Source organism: Perca flavescens, chromosome 15, assembly GCF_004354835.1.
Source record: "Perca flavescens isolate YP-PL-M2 chromosome 15, PFLA_1.0, whole genome shotgun sequence".
NCBI lineage: Eukaryota > Metazoa > Chordata > Actinopteri > Perciformes > Percidae > Perca > Perca flavescens.
This window is the reverse complement of record NC_041345.1, coordinates 30,292,419-30,311,001: the sequence shown is the minus strand read 5'-3', so window position 1 is coordinate 30,311,001 and position 18,583 is coordinate 30,292,419. Positions and strand designations below refer to the sequence as shown.

General features: G+C 37.4%; 1 protein-coding gene across 1 annotated transcript; it reads right to left on the bottom strand.

The window, feature by feature from the left end:
* Positions 1 to 1,168: 1,168 nt before the first annotated feature.
* LOC114570126 (proteasome activator complex subunit 3) lies at positions 1,169 to 13,979 on the bottom strand. The gene is made up of 10 exons (XM_028600352.1): positions 13,709 to 13,979; positions 13,361 to 13,393; positions 13,129 to 13,191; positions 12,169 to 12,273; positions 10,631 to 10,682; positions 9,872 to 9,987; positions 6,497 to 6,565; positions 3,703 to 3,825; positions 3,210 to 3,296; positions 1,169 to 1,320 (listed from the first exon to the last, which is right to left on the bottom strand). Exons 1-10 carry the CDS (start codon positions 13,748 to 13,750, stop codon positions 1,240 to 1,242), a joined length of 771 nt encoding a protein of 256 aa, XP_028456153.1. The 5' UTR covers positions 13,751 to 13,979; the 3' UTR covers positions 1,169 to 1,239.
* Positions 13,980 to 18,583: the final 4,604 nt, after the last annotated feature.

Genomic DNA, 18,583 nt, shown 5'->3' with positions numbered 1-18,583 from the left:
CTTACGGACAGACAGCAGTGTGCAGATGTGTTAACAGCACCACATGTTCTGCACTATGCCACCCTGTAACAGGAAGACAGGCAAACTGATTTTTTTTTTTTTTTATCTTCTAGTGTCACTATGACACAAAGATACAACAAGAACAACAAAGACATAAAAAAGCAGTTTGTAGACAGAGGGAGAAATAAAGAATATTCTTCACATGAAGAGTGAGAATCCTCCATGAGAAACAGAGTTATGTGCAGTCAAATCTCTGGATGTCAGGATAATTGCAACACTAAAGCTGAAGAACTGCAGCTGTTTTCTGAAGCACTGAGGAAAGGGGTCTGCATTGTATTAAAAGAGGGTCCCTTGACAGTTTGAGGCCAACCGGGGGGAGGACTGTGTGGAGTTTGAGTTTTAAATTCCATATTTTTCTCAGGAGAGTGGTGTGCCCAGAATGATCCAGAGACAGGGCAAAAACTAAAGGAAAACCTTCTCTAGGTGGGTCAGGCAACATGAAGCAAAAAAACAAACAATAAAAAACAGATGATAACATTCCTGGGAGAGAAACCGCATCCACAAGAGCAGAACTCCAGATATCCCAGACGGGAAGAGAAACCAGCCGTAACCTCCGAGCTTTAGTCCCAGCGGAACAGAAGGGAGGCAGACCATGTGGGCGGTCTTTGTATTAGCAGCGTGCAGTCGAGATACTCCGGAGGAAAAAAGAATCCAAGGTCACATTCCAATCAGTACTGGAAGGCCGAAACTGAAGGTTTATGTGCTAGAAAGCATGGCGGTGACTGCAGAATAGGGCCCAAATCAAAGATGGAGGAGGATCCCACAACAGCTGTAATGTATGTGTGTGATGTTTGGTCATTTTTTTTTTTAAATGCATTTTTAAAGCTTCCTCTAGCTCACTATGGACCCAAACAGCTGGGGTTTTAAATATAGAATAGAGAGCAGCACTTTTTAAGACTGAATACCCGCACACTATCAGTCCAAAGGCAGCATCTTATTCGATACGGCATAACTGTCCTGAGGTTGTCAAAGCCAAAATCGCCAGGTACTCCCAAAACAAAAGCTATAATTATTGGTTGGTCAGTCTTGCCTGACTGAGCTCATGTTGTGTGTGTGTGTGTGTGTGTGTGTGTGTGTGTGTGTGTGTGTGTGTGTGTGTGTGTGTGTGTGTGTGTGTGTGTGTGTGTGTGTGTGTGTGTGTGTGTGTGTGTGTGTGTTGAGTGGGGGGGGGGGGGGTTGTCAGTAAAGAGCTTCAGAGTTGCAGTTTCTTGGTTTCTTGATCTTCTCAATGTTTTTCAGGATCATATCATGAAGAATCACCTAAAAGCAGAAATATTAAGGTTAATATTGAGCTGGTCATATCTGACTAAAGCCCAGTTCTAATCGACCTAGATGTTACCCGAAACCGGATTTTGAATTTGAACCGGTTCTAAATGAGTGAGAGGCCTGGTCATTTCAAGGGTGAGAGGTTCTCAAACGTATTACTAAAAAGGTCTATTCGGATGTCCAGAACTATTAGGGATATCAAAATTACATTTAATGGAAGTTTAAGCAAGATAAATTCAAGTTGAGTACTAGGTTTTCTTGGTCAACTGGAGATCACAGATCACCACTAAATGCATATTAAACTTCACTAACAATTTATTGATCAACAGAAAAAAAATTATAAAATAGAAAATTTTACACTTCATAACACGAGGTATGGGCTGGGTCCAGAGTGACTTCCCATTCGGTCTGGATTTGGAGCCTGGTTTGAACTTTGAGAAGCCCTGTTTTATTTTATCTATACTTGAAGGAACAGGGGACTAAGATGAGCAGATAGATAGATAGATAGATAGATAGATAGATAGAGTTGTCCACTAGGCATTTTTGTCCAAAAATGCCTAGTGGACAACTTGTTAGAGTATGCAACAAGCGTGCGTGTGGTCAAACACAGAGATAAGAGGAGGTGTGGACAGCAAGCAGAGAGAACCAAAAATGGCAGAAAAAAAAAAAAAAAATTTTTGTATGTATGTATGTATATATATATATATATATATATATATATATATATGTATGTATATATATATATATATATATATATATATATATATATATATATATATATATATATATATATATATATATATATATATATATATATATATATATATATATATATATATATATATATATATATATATATATATATATATATATATATATATATATATATATATATATATATATATATATATATATATATATATATATATATATATATATATATATATATATATATATATATATATATATATATATATATATATATATATATATATATATATATATATATATATATATATATATATATATATATATATATATATATATATATATATATATATATATATATATATATATATATATACATATATATATATATATATATATATATATATATATATATATATATATATATATATATATATATATATATATATATACATATATACATATACATATATATATATACATATACATATATATATATATATATATATACATATATATATATATATATATATACATATATATATATATATATATATATATATATATATATATATATATATATATATATATATATATATATATATATATATATATATATATATATATATATATATATATATATATATATATATATATATATATATATATATATATATATATATATATATATATATATATATATATATATATATATATATATATATATACACACATATATATATATATATATATATATATATATATATATATATATATATATATATATATATATATATATATATATATATATATATATATATATATATATATATATATATATATATATATATATATATATATATATATATATATATATATATATATATATATTCCCGAACTCCTTCCCGAACTCCTCTGTATGTATGTATGTGTATATATATATATATATATATATATATATATATATATATATATATATATATATATATATATATATATATATATATATATATATATATATATATATATATACATACACACATATATACAGAGGAGTTCGGGGAACTCCCTCGTAACCCAGACATCAGGCCCCTGTCCCTGCAAAGTAACTCTTGACCCTGTTTTACTGCAGCTTGCAGTGTGGAAGAGGGTTAAAAAGACAAATCAGCACTCACGTATTGATTCCTCAGCTCTGAAACAATGATTTTCAAACTGATGTACTCCTTCTCATCAATCTCTGATATGGTCCTCCTGTAGTCCTCCTGTAAAGCAAGACACAGACAGTTTATCATTAATACAAGCAAACTTGTTTTCTCAGAGACACACACAACTAGGGCTGCAACTTAGTTGATTAATCTTTTGACTATTTCCTCAATTAATCTCTTAGTTGTTTGGTCTATAAAATGTCAAAAAATTGTGAAAAACGTTGATCAGTGTTTCCAAAAGCCCAAGATGACATGCTCAAATGTCTTGTTTTGTCCACAACTCAAAGATATTCAGTTTACTGTCTGAGAGAATTGAAGAAACTAGAAAATATAAAATTTCCGAAGCTGGAATTTCTTTTTTTTCCATAAATGACTCACACCGATTGATTATCAAAATATTTGCTGATTAATTTAATAGTTGACAACTAATCAATTAATCTTTGCAGCTCTACACACAACCCACCACGTGAGGGTACTTGACAATTTTGGAGACAAGCTTGGCTCTTGTCATGTAGTATCTGGAGATCTGGTCCAGGTAAGATGCGGCCTCTGACTCCACCGTCCTCAGCTCTGCCACAGTCTCTTCCTACAGACAGAGACAGACTTGGTGGAAATAGACAACAGGCAACTCAACTATTGTTACACATGGTCATGTACTTCTTTAGTGGTTTAACTAGCAACATTTTAACCTGTGCAGGAATCGATCGAGTCCTAATGTGACGAAGCTCTCTGAACAGGCCTCATCCTTCAGGAGCTGAGTGACATCCAGCTAACCTGGTCTGGCTGCAAGACTCCATAAGCTGGGGACAACCAGTCTCTCTTCCCTGGCTTTCACCCGGTTTAGTTTTGTTACATTTAGTTTATCGTAACACTAATTTCCCTTTAAGTAATAAAATATATATAAATAATAGGGGTGGGAATCAGCAGAGGCCCCACGATAAGATATTATCATGATTTCACAATATGATATTGTTGTGGATTTTAAACATATTGGGATATACATATTGTTATATGAATTTCATTAAATTTTTTAACTTTAAATTATATCCCCAAAAGGAAAACTTTCTGTTTTATCTAAATAGGTAAATTTTGTTACTCTAACATTGGTGCAGAATTACAGCCACTATGAGCCAGTCCCACAATGAGCTGATGATGAGGAGAGGGGCGTGGCAAGATAGAGGGTGGGGTTGCAGCCTTGACCAACTGCCATGCCATGGGACTTTGTTTAATAACCATACATAAAACCACAGGTCAGGGCCTAGTCGCTAAAAAAGTTTGTTTATTGGTAATCTAAACCTAAACCCTATCAGCCTGTACACTCAACCAAAGCATAATATGAGCACTTTATTAACTTATTAACTCACTCTTCAAATTCCCTTGCAAATTATTTATTGTATCTTTTTCATTTGTTTTGTAAATAAAGCAACAAAACGAAATGTTGTGTTATTACGGTTATTACTAACTGCTGCACAACTCCTCTGGGGACAAATTAAGTTCTACTCATTCGCCTGCTATCAGATACCAGGCTGTAGACCATGTCAAGTTCAAGTTAATTTATTTATATAGCACATTTAAACAGCTGCTAGACAGACCAAAGTGCTTTACAGAGCGAGCATATAAGAAAATAAAACCAACAAGACAACGCATAAAACACAAAATAAAAAACAGCAAAGCTAAGAGCAACCTTAAAACAAAGACTCAAGTATAAATGAGAATAAAAAGGTTTTTACCAACAACTTAAAGATAGCAAGGTTGGGGGCCGTTCTGATCTCTATAGGCAGGGTGTTCCACAGATGAGGCCAATGCTGCCCCCCAGTTTCAAACATAGGGACTGCAGGAACAACCTCCATTCACCAAAATATTTAACTATAGAACAACAGTAAAGACTAGTGAGGAAAGCCAATGAGAATCAAGTCCTGTAGGGATGTGATGACTTGAACTAGTCTGAAATAATCTGTTAAACTTCAATCGTTTCAGTCAATTCTTTCAGACTACTTAAAATGACTATAAATCCAGGACTATCGTGTGTCCATTGTCATACGAATATCTCGTGAACTGTTCATCTGAATTACTTCACACTTGGCTTCCTGGGTACCCAAGGAACTTGCGGTTTGGAATTTGGAGCAGTTTGGACAGCGTTGGATAATGGATGTTAATAAACTGTGAATACAACTTAACTACTGCACAACAAGAAGGACTTGTAAAAGGTACTTATCATGGGACATGAGATTACCTGGGAATTTGCCCCGGTATAATGTGACAAAGGAGAAATCAACTTTTAGTACTGTACTCATGACCTCTGCAATATCTTTCCAGAATGAAAGGATGAAAGAGCAGTCCCAAAACATATGAAAGTGGTCTGCCATTGACTTACCACACAGTCCTGTTGCACGACTTTCACTTTAGGGGTCACAAAAAATACGTATTATATTCTTCCAGGAAAATTCTCGCCAAGATCTTCAGTTGGTAGTTTTGGCCTGATTCTCCGAAATGTCGTGCCAGTGAGTTTTCGTTCTTTCATTGAATGATTTACAAATAATATATTTACGACATTTACCCTCTAACTGGGACGTGTTGGGACCGTTTGGCAGGATTTGCTCTGGACAAAATACACAAAGCAATATGCTTGGTAAGAGCAAATAATATTTAACCATGTATGGAGCTAATTTAAATAGCTCCCGTTACTGTATTGTGTCAACAGTAACTTCATTTAATATAGTATTCTCGTTTTCTTTTGCCAATTACAAATGTTCCACCGAAACAAGTTCCTTCCTGAGACCATTTTGCAGAGCCACTGTCCCTGCGACCAGAGCTTAGCGCCTCTCAAGACAATTGTGATTGTGAAGAAATACAAACAACCCATTCCTATCCTGGAATGTATGTGTGGAGGAGCCAGACCTTACACAGCGCCATGGAGATAAGTCTGGCAATGCGAGACTAGTTATTTTGTGATAAGTTCTAAATTATGTCTTAAAAGGTTTCCTGTAATGTATGAATACATTTCATTTGATACTATTTACACCGAAAATAGAGACAAGGTTTGAAGACATTAATTTTAGCTGCTTCAGTTAGTTGGGTTGGGTTAATGGCAAGTGTTAATTCCTTAAAAATTGGCATTAAATTATTTGTTTTAATTAAATTATTAGTAATTAGTTGGAAACTAATTTTGTATTTAACTACAAAAGATTGTAATGAACAATTTTAGCCTTAAATATGTAAAACCATGCTTCCAGATGAGGCAGTACGTGAGGACTGACCTGTATGGAGACTCCAAAGTTGTTTCCATCTTCTATTCTAGGGATGAGCAGCTGGACCCACATCTTAACCTGACAGAGTAGATACAAGATCATGTCTTCTCAGTGCAAATGACAAATGGCTACACACTGGAACATTTTAAAAGCACATGTACATATACAGACACATAACATTAGGACATAAAATACCATCCTAAAAGTAGATACAGATGTTGAAAATCTAATCTCTACAGGAAGTGCATTCCAGAGTTAAGGAGCCCTGACAGCAACAGCTGGGTCCCCTGTGGCCACAAAACTGGCCCTGGGAACAGCAAGAAATGGATGTTCTTAGACCATGATCAAGCACATAGGATGTTAAGAGATCTCTATTTTACTTTGGTGCAAGTTCAAGTTGTGCTTTAAAAGTAAGTAATAAAAACCACATATCACATGCACACATCAGCTGAAAGCAACCAGTAAACATTACCATAAGGAGGTTGGGAGGTTTTGGAGAGGTGTTAGATTACTGATAATGTGCAAACTCCCCATTTCCTGCTACCCCCTGGTGAACCAGCACAAGGCTTTTATCAAGTTACAGGAAATTCAGTCTGTGTATTGCCGAGTTAGCAGAGCTATTATTAAATAAAAACACGTCTACACAACCAAATATTGACATATTCTGCGCTGTTAGTCAGCGGTAGGGCTGTATTCAACCAAAGAAAATCTTGATCGACTAAAATTCTACCTACTCTTCAACCAATCGATTGGTCGAAAAACATCGGCACGTTATTTCTATAGCAACTGTTGCCCGCAGAGCACTGAGTGCACTCTATCGTGTTGTGTACATTAGTCTATATCCATGATGTTCCACTTCCAGGATTCCGCCAGATGTTTTCCTTTTCGGACGCTTACCTTCCGCTTCTTTGTGTTGGAATTTTAAACCCAGGTCAATTTATAAGGACTATGGTTAACTGCTCCTCAGATCTCTGCAGGGTAAATCGAGACAACTAGCTGGACTATCTGTTGAATCTGAGTTTTCTGTTGCACGATTAAAACAACTTTTGAATGTACATGTTCCACAAAACAAGTTCCTTTCCGAAGCCATTTTGCAGTGGCACCGGGGCTCATTACGATTGTGATTGGTTTAAAAAACATGCCAATAAACCAGATCACGTTTTTCTCCTATCCCGGAATGCTGTGTGGACTAGCCAGACCCTCCTCTGCAGCACTGTGGAGGAAGGTCTAGCAATGCAAGACTGTGTGTCCATTAGGGCTGAACGATTAATTGCATTTGCGATAATATCGGCATATGTTAAAACGCGATTTCCTAATCGCAAAGGCTGCGATTTGGTCTCGATTTGATGACTCGCGAGAGCAAATCAGTCTGCACTACGCAGAGAAAGCATCAACTTAGCACGCTAACGCTACACTGTACCTTGAGCTGATCTCTGTCATTCAAACAATTCTGAGTTGAAGTTTAAAACTTTTACAGCCATTTTAATAAAATGAAGGGTTTTGTTCGGGCTCGAGTCCATACATGCAGTTAATGGATACAGGCACGCAGAACTGAAGGCTCGGTTGGCAACGAGCTAGCTCTGATTAGCGGTTAGCTACGTTATAAAGATATGGGTCGAGGAGCTGCCACTGACACGGTAACAATCAGACTGATAAATGACGGTTCGGGGAGCTTTCACAGCAGCGTGGCCGCGGGGTTTCAACGGTTTTAATAGTACAGTTAATCCCACGGCAAGACCACCAGCAACTAACGTAACGATAGCCTCTCTGAGCTAGTGCAGTGTTGACGGCACGCAACTTCACGAGGGGGAGGGGCTGGAGGCCGCTCCTCTATTGTTTGTCTTTGTTGAATAATACAGAAGACAAAGAGCTTAAAAAAATAATCGAATCGCAATATTTGGGGAAAAAAAAAAAAAAAATCGCAATTAGATTATTTTCAAAAATCGTTCAGCCCTAGTGTCCATCAATGTTCATTCCTGAGGCCACTTTAAGTTTTTAATGCTTTGCAATGGTGGCTCTGCATATAAACATGAAGCTACAAACATCAGCAGTGTTTGTTTCTGGTCGCAGAGGGATGAAGAATTTTCAACTTTGGGTAAAAAGCTATGCTCATAAGTGTCACTTTTTTACCCAGCTGTCCAATCACAGTGGAGGATGGGTGGGACAAATGCAACAAAGACCAGCCTCACATCCTACATGTCAGAGTGCTGCAACAACAACACCAACAACAGTGGAGGAGAAATAAATAATGCAACCAAATATTCCTGTCCTCTCTCCCTACATGCTTCAGTATTCCCTTCATCGAGACCAAGTACTCTCCTTTTTGGGATTTTATGACCTTTAATGGATAGGATATCTTGAAAACAGGAAAAGGGAGAGAGAGGGGGGACGACATGCAGCAAAGGGCCGTAGGTTGGAATTGAACCTGGGCTGCTGCCAAGGACTCAGCCCCACTCTACTGGGTGAGCTAGAGGTCGCCCTAAGACAGGGTGCGATATGAAAGTAACACCAGCTGTTGACCGAACAATGATAATTTGGTCATATTGGAGCATAGCGACAAACCAACCTGGTATTGTCAGCCCTAGTGAGCAGATCGGTTTTTAATTTTTGTATGGAGGATTCGTACAAACCTCTCCAAACACATCATCATGCTGAACAACTGCTTTCACCTTACTGTGCATTTGAAAAACACTTTGCCAGCATGGCTTGACTGGTCACAGTACATCATGTTTCTACCCGTCAACCAGTTTCTAAAACAGATGAAGTCCAGCTGCAGTTTTGATGATCATAATCATTATGTTACGTTAGGAAGACGAGTAATCCGCTTAGAACGAGGCTAAAAAAAAAACGGGACCTTTAACTCGTCGCCGAGGGCTGGCAAGCTACGGAGCCACTCATTGGATGGAATCTGCCTCTTCCACGGGTGAGGGTTAGCCCCATTTCAGTTTGCAATTGCCGGCGTAATGAAGAAGGACACAGGGAGTAGTATATGTTCAACTGTTCGGAAATAGTTTGTTAAGACATTTCATTGTTCAGAGAAGACTATGGACATGGCTGTTTAATTGTTTTTGTTTGTTTTGTTGTGAACTTGAATGTCATCTTCTGTGAAGAAGACTGCAGTTACAAAAGAGAAACTAGATGGCAGGTTATTTTGCTTAAGTTTCCAATTGACTGAAGATATTGTTACATTATGTTGTTAATAAATGTTTTAAATTTGACAACGTAGTGTTGCAAACAAAGGTCAGATATTATATTTAAAAAGTATAGTCTAAAAATGGTATAAAAACTGTCCAATCGATGAGTTACCCATCTGTGTGTGTGTGTGTGTGTGTGTGTGTGTGTGTGTGTGTGTGTGTGTGTGTGTGTGTGTGTGCAGACACTTACTGTGTTACACTTCTCAATCAGAGTCCTGATCTCTGGTTTGACTCGCTCAATCAGGTCTACCAGCTTGGTGTTACATTTCAGCATCCCCTCTGGCATCACCAGGGTTTTGGCTCCCCCTGGAAGCAAACACAGAATCCACAGCTACAAACTCTGCTTCTCATCAAAGAGTAAGGTTGCTGCTGGTTCATGTTCCGACACTCTGCTGCATGATTTTGATCAATACAAGACCATCAACATGCAGAGTAGGTCTGGGGTTGGTCCTAGCCCTGCAAAGCCAACTCACTTTTTGCATTTCGCTTACTGTGCACAATAGGCATTAATCATTTCAAGTATGTTTTATGATTGATGTTATCTCCTTCAGATATGTTTAAACCTTAGTGGATAAAAACACTATTCATTGGACGGTCATTGGTCTAAAGTTGGGCAATATGATGATATATAGCAGTGTGGTGTCGTTTTGGGCTTAAGCCGAATAAATGTAAAATCAACGTGAGCATAAAACTAACTAAATTACTTGCCCCAGATCTAATGGTTGTAGTTGGTCCCCAGTTAACTTCTTGTCTTTAAGCTTTTTGAGTGTTATTTATTATCTTAACTAGCTTTTCCAATGTTTTAGACACAGATATAGTAGTAATGATAATAATCTAAAATTATGTGAATTTGTAAAATTGTTTGAAGGACCCCCCAAATACGTGCACAAACACAAACCTATGGAAAACTACACCATGAGATGAAAAAACAGGAATCTTTTGTTTTTACCTTGCCAGCTCTCAACAGTGACTCCATCTTCTAGTTTCCTCTTTTTGGTATTCTGCAGCACAAACAGAAGATGTAATTTAATGATTAGGCATGCTAGAAGTGTGGCTCAATGGATGGCAATGTTGGTCTGTCTGTCACTCAATCCGCCAATTGTCCAGACTGAAATATCAACAACTACAATGGACTGTAATGAAAGTTTGCGCAGACATTCATGATCTCCATAGGATGAATCCTACTTTGCTGACTCATCAGCAGTAGGTTTAAGGAAATGCCAATAAAACAGAGCACATTTTCCTCCCATCCCCAAATGCTATAGGGAGTAGCCAGACTCTCCACCAGCGCGCTTTGGAGGAGGGTCTGGCAAAGCGAGAATAACTCGCCATTGACTTGTATGGCAACTGAAAAATCTCTAAAAGCTAATGTGTGGTGGGAGGCACTACCACCAGGGTAAAAAACCTATAACTAAAGTTTTATAAAGCTATGCGTATTATGTTTGCAAGTGCCTTAGCTTGCTAACACATAGCTAACACTAGCTTATTAACAGTGTCTCTCTGGTAGACATATGTTTCTAAAATAATCATTTACATGTTTAAATCTGATTTTCTTCCAGCTAGCTACAGGCTTCTTTTTAGCGTTTCAGCCCTTAGTTGCATAGTGTGTTGCCAATTGTTTTCCCCTCTGGTGGGCATGGCTTTTAGAGTATGACTCTGACTATAGGGACGGCTGTTAGTTCCAAGTACAATGACCTTAGTTTTAAAAAGACAGAACAAATTCAAAATGATTCAACCCACCATCTTCATCAGAATTTCTTAAGAAGCAACAGGTCAAGTGGCAGAGTCCTGCAAAGGAAAATTAGGACTACAAGGTACAGAAAGTCTTTTGTGCCTACAGCAATTAGACTGCACAACAATAGACTTATAAACTCTTAGGCATTTTAAACTATGAGCATACTGTATATATATCAGTATTCAACTATTTTATTTATTCATACATGCTTGTCATGTTTCTTCAATGTTTTAACTGCTTTGTCGGTCCTTGTTTTTCTTTCTTTTAATGTTTCGTACTTATGTTTTTAATGTTATGCAGTAGGCTGTATAACATTTAAGCGTGTAATGGTGACCACATGAATTTCCTACTTGTGGATAATAAAGTTTACCTTGACCTTTACTAGCAGGTTAACTAGCAGTTAGACAATAGATTGAATAGCCTATTTGTCTTTTAAAATGTAAAAACAGTGGGATTAATAAAATGATTTTGAATCTTGAATCTTTAACTGAACAGTATTTTAATATCAAAGTTGTTACTGTCTGTAAACTTAATCGTTAACATCCCTAGTGTGTACAAATGGCTGGGGGTTTAGAAAAAGGCCCAAATTAATAAATAACTAAAATTCATTATTTTACTCTCCATTGGCTAGTTTCTATAGGCTAGTAAGGAGCCACTGTCCATTAGAGCGGTCAAGAACAAGCCAACTGAGTATTCAGCAACATGTGCCATGATGACTAACCTACACCTGATAGAATATACTGCAGGCTTACCATGTCCACACCATCATGGCTGTTATTGAAAAGAATCGGGTCTGGGACTTTGAACTTGATCTCTGAATGGATTTCTTTCAGGTCAATCACATTGAGAATCGGCTCCTGGATGAAGACCACATGGAAAGAGTTTAAAATAGCTTTTGTACAAAAGAATAAAGCAATATTACATAGGCCTGAAAAAAATGACATCAAGTATTTTCAGGGGCATTGTTATACCTTTCTCACACACAGTAGAGAGATAGAGAGAAAAAATAATTAACCAAGCACATTTCCTGTATTCTGGTGAGTTGATACCTTTATTGGTCTATACTAAAATAAAAAAGGGTAATTTTTGTAATTTCACCCAGAGGAGCCCCAGATCACACATTTGAAGTTATTCAAAACAAAAAAAAATACAGAAATTGATTCAATGACGAATTTAGAGCCATCTTTAATAGAAAACACTTGGTGTATTTAAACTTGAGGATCTCTTTAAGGTTGCATGCAATTGCAATTTCTGTTAAATTAACTAAGCGGAGAGGACATGCTCCAATAAACTACATTAATCTTCCAATCATTTCTACTACTACTAAGAATTACAAGGACTTGAAGCCGACGTCTCAAAGATTACATTGTTAGTGAGTTATCTTGGTGGCTTTGTTTACACAGACATTTGGGGGGGGACTCCATACTTCTGTTTCAAGAGCCACATAAACCAGCTCTGACTGTCTAAACTAATAATTTGAAAAGTGGATGGGCCCCTTATGAAATGGGTTTGACGCATATGCTTCATACCAAAGGATTGACAGGAATTCAATGTTATTGTTTGCTAGATGCACTTGTGGTTACTGGTGGTAACCACAAGTGTTGCCACATCTAATAGGAAATATTATAACACATCCATGAGTAGACTAAAATATGTATGATAACTTAAAAGATATTTGCACTGTGAAAAAAGCCTTCAGTCAGGTCACTTACCTTTAGAAAGTTATCCAACTCCAGAAGCTTTCGAGGGAAAAAGCTGGCGACCAGGTGCTCAGCCTACAGTAACAAACAGGAGAGAACGTTTTGTGATAAAAAAAAAAGAAAAAGAAACACTCAACAGGAACGTTATTAACATGAAGCAGTGAGTAGAGAGGACATTGAAGACAGAAAGAGAGTATCACATTTTTAAAGAAAATCTTAGATTAGCAGTATGTAAGATTCTTACCTCACTGCTGATCTGCTCCCTGAATGCTTCCACCTGTCAACAGATTGACGGGAAATTAGAACACCTCTAACGTTATGCTTTAATAATAACCCCACAGTGTGACAACAGGTTTTCAAATTGGTTTTAGCATTCCTCTAGGATTGTAATCTCATAACTTTACTCCAGACTATATGCTCTTCATCTGATGTGATGATACCAGGGCCTTAAATGGCATGGGCAGTATTATTAACGTTTGTTAGTCACAGAAACCTGGTGGAAAGTGTAACGTTACGTTAACGTCAGTGAGAGTTGCAGTGTTCTCGGACATCACGGTGTGTCTCTGAAGAGCCAGGCGGCTCACAAACTTACCTTGGTTTTCATCTCGCGATCGACCTTCAGAAGAGATGACATGGCGTGGAATAAACGTGAAAACTGCCCAGGTGTCCAGCAAAGCTAAACTTTTTTTACTGTAGCTCAAATAACACCGCATGCACAGAGTCACCACTACCGCTTCCACAAGACAATGACGTAATCAGACAGCGACGAGCAAAATTAATACGTCCTAAACGAGACGCACGCAGGACGCACGAGACGACCGTATAGCGGAACCGCTGTCCCAGGGTAAATGCTTTTTGGAGTGGGGATTGGTTAGGGTTAGGGTAAGAATAACAAGTAAGCCAACCAGAGGCAGAACAAGGCAAAAATAAGGCGGGCCACGAGGCACGTCCTGTGACGTCGTCACGTCTAGTGGATCCGATCTATATTGAAAGCTGTTAGTCAATTTATTAAAAAAATAAATTATTAATTATATAATTATTAATATAATAATTAATATAAAACACACTTTTAGATTTGTGAAAGCTGTATTGTCTTTATGAGAACGCAATAAAGGGAGATTTCACTTTTTTTTTTTTTTATGTACAACATTAGGCCAGGTCCAGATCCAAAACCCCTACACCTACTTGTCAAATCTGGACTAAATTATCCTAGAGTCGCTAAAGATTCTTAACACAGTTTCAGATTTGTGAAAGCTTGATTCTTTTTGTGAAAATGCAATAGAGGGGGATTTCATAGTTTTTTCATATGTAGACCACATCAGACACATTAGAATAAGTGAATTCTTCCTTTATTGTATTTATTGCATCCTATTGACTAATAAAGTGAGAGAATTAACGTTTAAATTAATTCACAGATTCTAACCAGCCAAGTGTGTAGGCCTACTTAAGAGGTATTAAACCAAATATTGAATCTGAATGTTCTTTCTGTAAAAGCTCAGATTAAAGTATTTCCTATTTGTTTTTGAAATGTTCCTGCAGAGAGACATTCTGGTCAGATGTCCTTGAATTTATCTTCAACTTATTTCATTACAGATTTCTCATTTTGTTTTCTTTGGTGTGGTGGAAAAAACGGGACAAGTAAGGAATGTCTTTTAAAATAAATATTTTATTTCTGCTTGCTAAATATTACATCCATAAATAACTTGTATATAGGAAATATTGGATAGGATAGAACGACCAACACAATGTACTTCTGCTAAATAAAACATCACATTTGTTATTAATTTCACTTGTGTATATATATATATATATATATATATATATTAGGGCTGTCAAAATTAACGCGTTAATTTTTGTGTTAATTTTTTAATATTTAACTCGTTAAAAAAAATTAACGAAATTAACGCAGCTGTGTTTGTTTACTTCCTGTGGCGGCTAAGAAACGTAATACGTCTCCATAACACCAGGCGGCGCTACTCTGTATTGTTGCCCAAGTAATGAAAACCGGCAGCTGATTGGACGAACGCGTCACATGGGTTTGTTTTCTCCGGATATTGAGAGCCAGACTGTCATGGCGGCCGTTCAGAATACGATCTCATATTGTACTAAAATATTTCACTGAAACATGTTTCTGAAAACATTTTAAGCGAGAAATAGGCCGTGCAGTTGCTGAATCGGTCTTCATTTCAGCTCAACAAAGGTCAGTTTAGAAGATTTTTGTCAGATTTTGAGAGACTAGTCACGTCACTTCACTCCGCTCGCCATTTCCGGGTGAGTCCCGACTGCCTTGCCGCCGACTGAACTCTCGGCTCGTTGGAGATGAACTGCTCCTCGCCTGTAAAGTAGACGAGAGCAGGCGACAGCAGCCGGAGACGGTGACAAAAATCTGCTCTCAAGTCAGACAGTTTCTAGCCGTTTCAGCAGCCTTCACCTAAATAAGCCAAATTGTTGCTGCTGTTGTTCTGAAAGATATTAAACATTCTGAACTTAGCAGAACCTTTCCTTGTTTGTTTTTTTCTTCATATTTGCAAAGTTAAATGATTTAGCATTTAAATATCCATTATTATAAGCTTCAGTCTCAATTTAAAAAAGCGATTAATCGCGATTAATTACAGCAAATTGTGCAATTAATTAGTTAATTTTTTTTAATAAATTGACAGCCCTAATATATATATATATATATATATATCCAAATACAATACACATATCTATAAGCTCAGTCTGCCACTTTAAAAAAATGGTTTAATTAAATCAGAATTGTGGATAGTCATCATGTGACAGGGGCTGGGAAAATTGCAGAACAGGCAGCCTGTGACAGTACTCTGATCAAGCAAAAATCACAATTGTCAGATTGGCAGCACTTTAGCCCAATGGATTGGGGGGGCACCGGGGGGCAATCATATTTCAGGGGGGGGCAAGTGCCACCCCGTGCCCCCCTTCTAGCCCTGCCCCTGTGTCTGGACCGTGCTCTGTCTGACGTGGTGGTGAGTGGTACAGGGGCTCCACTGGGGACTGTGCGGTCTCCTTTTCTGTTCACCTCAGACTTTCAGTAGAACTTCAGTCAACTGCAGAAGTTGAACCGCCTCTATCTTTCAATCCAAAATGGACGGCATAGGAACCAGCACATTTTATGAGGTGAGTCAAATATTGGTTTTGTTTCTATGATAATCAGATATTTTCTTGTTCATTAAGGTGGTAGGAATCATATATTTAGTTCTGATAGCAACTAAATGTTGTGTCTTTTGAAAATGTTGCCATTTTATGAATGTCAATTATAGTGGAAATCAGGACTATCTTCATGTAAATAATGACTCCACATTGTCATAGGAAACAGAACTGAAGCAGAAAGAATTCTTTACCGAATAGTTGAGGGAGATTCAGATTTGGAGGGTAGTATGCAGAAGGCTCAGTTGAAGGGACAGATGCAGACACAGATACAGATACGTCGCCCTCTGTGGGCTAGGAGTAACATTTGATTTGATGCAGTTCCACAATTATAAATTTAGCTGCAGTGAGTATTACCTATCAAGTCCAATTGAATACTTTTCACGGTACATTGATAACAAGGTCTTTGAAGATTTGGCAACATACACAAATCAGATAGAGCTGCAAAGCAGAGGAGTTTGTATGAACACTACGCCACAAGAAATAAAAATCTTCTTTGGCATTTCAGACCACATGGCTATCCCAGAATTAAAATGTTTTGGGCCAAAAAAACTAAAGTGCCAGTCATAAGCAGCAAAATGACAAGGGATAGATTCTTCAGGATAAGAAACTTCCTCAAGATTGTCAATGACCTGGCTGTAACTGAGGAAACAAAGAAGGCAGATATTCTTTTTTGATGAACAAATCATTCCATTCACAGGTCGTTGTCCAGTCAGGCAATATGTTTGGTTGAATCTGTTCCAATAGGAAGCTACATATTCTTCGACAGGTACTTCACAACCATAGATCTATTGGACGCATTGCTGGCAAGGGCCTTCCTGCAACTGGAACTAATGAAGAACTGTGTCCCAAAGCTGTGCTAGCTGCCAGTTGACCAACAGTGTGGATGAATATGAGCCACAATCTAAAATGAGGATCCCACAACCAGAACCATCTGTGCGCAGGCTAGGAGTCATGCACGTGCCTGAGATGATGGATACCAAGCATGCAGAAATAAAGGCTGTACATGAGATGTACCAAGTGCAAGATGTTCCTCTGCATTACCAAAAAGAGAAATTGCTTCCAGGACTATCCTCTAACAAAGAAAATACTAAGAACAAAATGAAGAATGAAGGAAAAAACTAGATTGGATTCAGTTTGACAGAAGGAAAATAATCCCCAAAATTGTGTTACACATTAGTTCTATGTTCATTGTTCAAATAAACCAATAAACAAAATCTGGGTGGGGAAAGTGAAAAAGAGCAGCGCTTGTCCCTCCCTCATTACCACCACTGAGGCGCCCTTGAGCAAGGCCCTTAACCCCAACCGCTCCAGTGGAGCTGCAACTGAGAAATTGTTCTCAATCGACTTACTTGGATAAATAAAAGGTTAAATAAAAAAAATTGTTAAGCTTTAATGGTAAAGATATCCTTGCAAAATGCAAGGAAAAGGATTCAAGAATGATAATGTGTCTATTTTTTAATCAAGATGTCTGTATTCTTGGATAATAATCACTCTACAGCCCAAAATGTCTTTATTCTTGGTTAATAAAAACTCTATAGTCTGGTAAAATTTGTATCTACCAAATTTGTCTATTTTCATACTCAAATGATCCTGTTGTCCATGCTGTAAAATTAAAATGTGTACATTGTAGGATGTTTTTCTTTTCTTTTTTTTTTTTTTTACCCTAAACAGGTAAGAAATCACACAAAAAGTATGAGTAGGACCTTGGTTGAGGAAGCTGACATCCTTTAAACATGCGCAGCAGAATCTTGGAGATGTTCTACTAGTCTGTTGTGGCCAGCGCTCTGTTCTCCTCCATCTGTTGGGGAAGCAGCATCGGAGCCAGTTCAGTTCAGTTCAGTTTATTCTTTGTCCCAGAAGGGCAATTTGTGTGCAGCAGGAAGACATCACATGAAAATATACAACACAAACCACACAACAGACTAAACAAACCGATCGGGAAGGCTGGCTGTCAGGACCCGGCTGATTGTGTATTTTGTTATCTGTACTTGTTGCTGTGTTCTGTTGTTACCTGTCTGTCATCTGTCTTTGTCTCCGCCCTTCCCCTTATATGGTCTGCACTTCGTCTCTTGTTAGTTTCCCTCGAGTTCTGTTCTCACCTGTTCCCAATTGTCTCGTTAGTTTCCCTCCGTTTCCACTCTCACCTGTTGCTCGTTACTGTCTTGTCCAATCCCCTGTCTTTCTGTTTATTGGTCTGTGTATTTCTACACCCCTGTGTTCCTTTGTCTCTTGTCGGTTCGTCTCTCTCTGTTTGTCTGTAGTTGTGAGTTTGTAGTTGTTGAGTCACAATAAAGTGTGT

Excerpts from the sequence above, each read along its gene's own strand:
- LOC114570126 (XM_028600352.1), bottom strand. The coding sequence starts at position 13,750 with ATGTCATCTCTTCTGAAGGTCGATCGCGAGATGAAAACCAAG. Across the intron at positions 9,988-10,630 it reads CACTGTTGAGAGCTGGCAAG|GGGGAGCCAAAACCCTGGTG; the intron begins GTAAAAACAAAA and ends GTTTGCTTCCAG. Across the intron at positions 6,566-9,871 it reads TGATTGAGAAGTGTAACACA|GTTAAGATGTGGGTCCAGCT; the intron begins GTAAGTGTCTGC and ends CTACTCTGTCAG.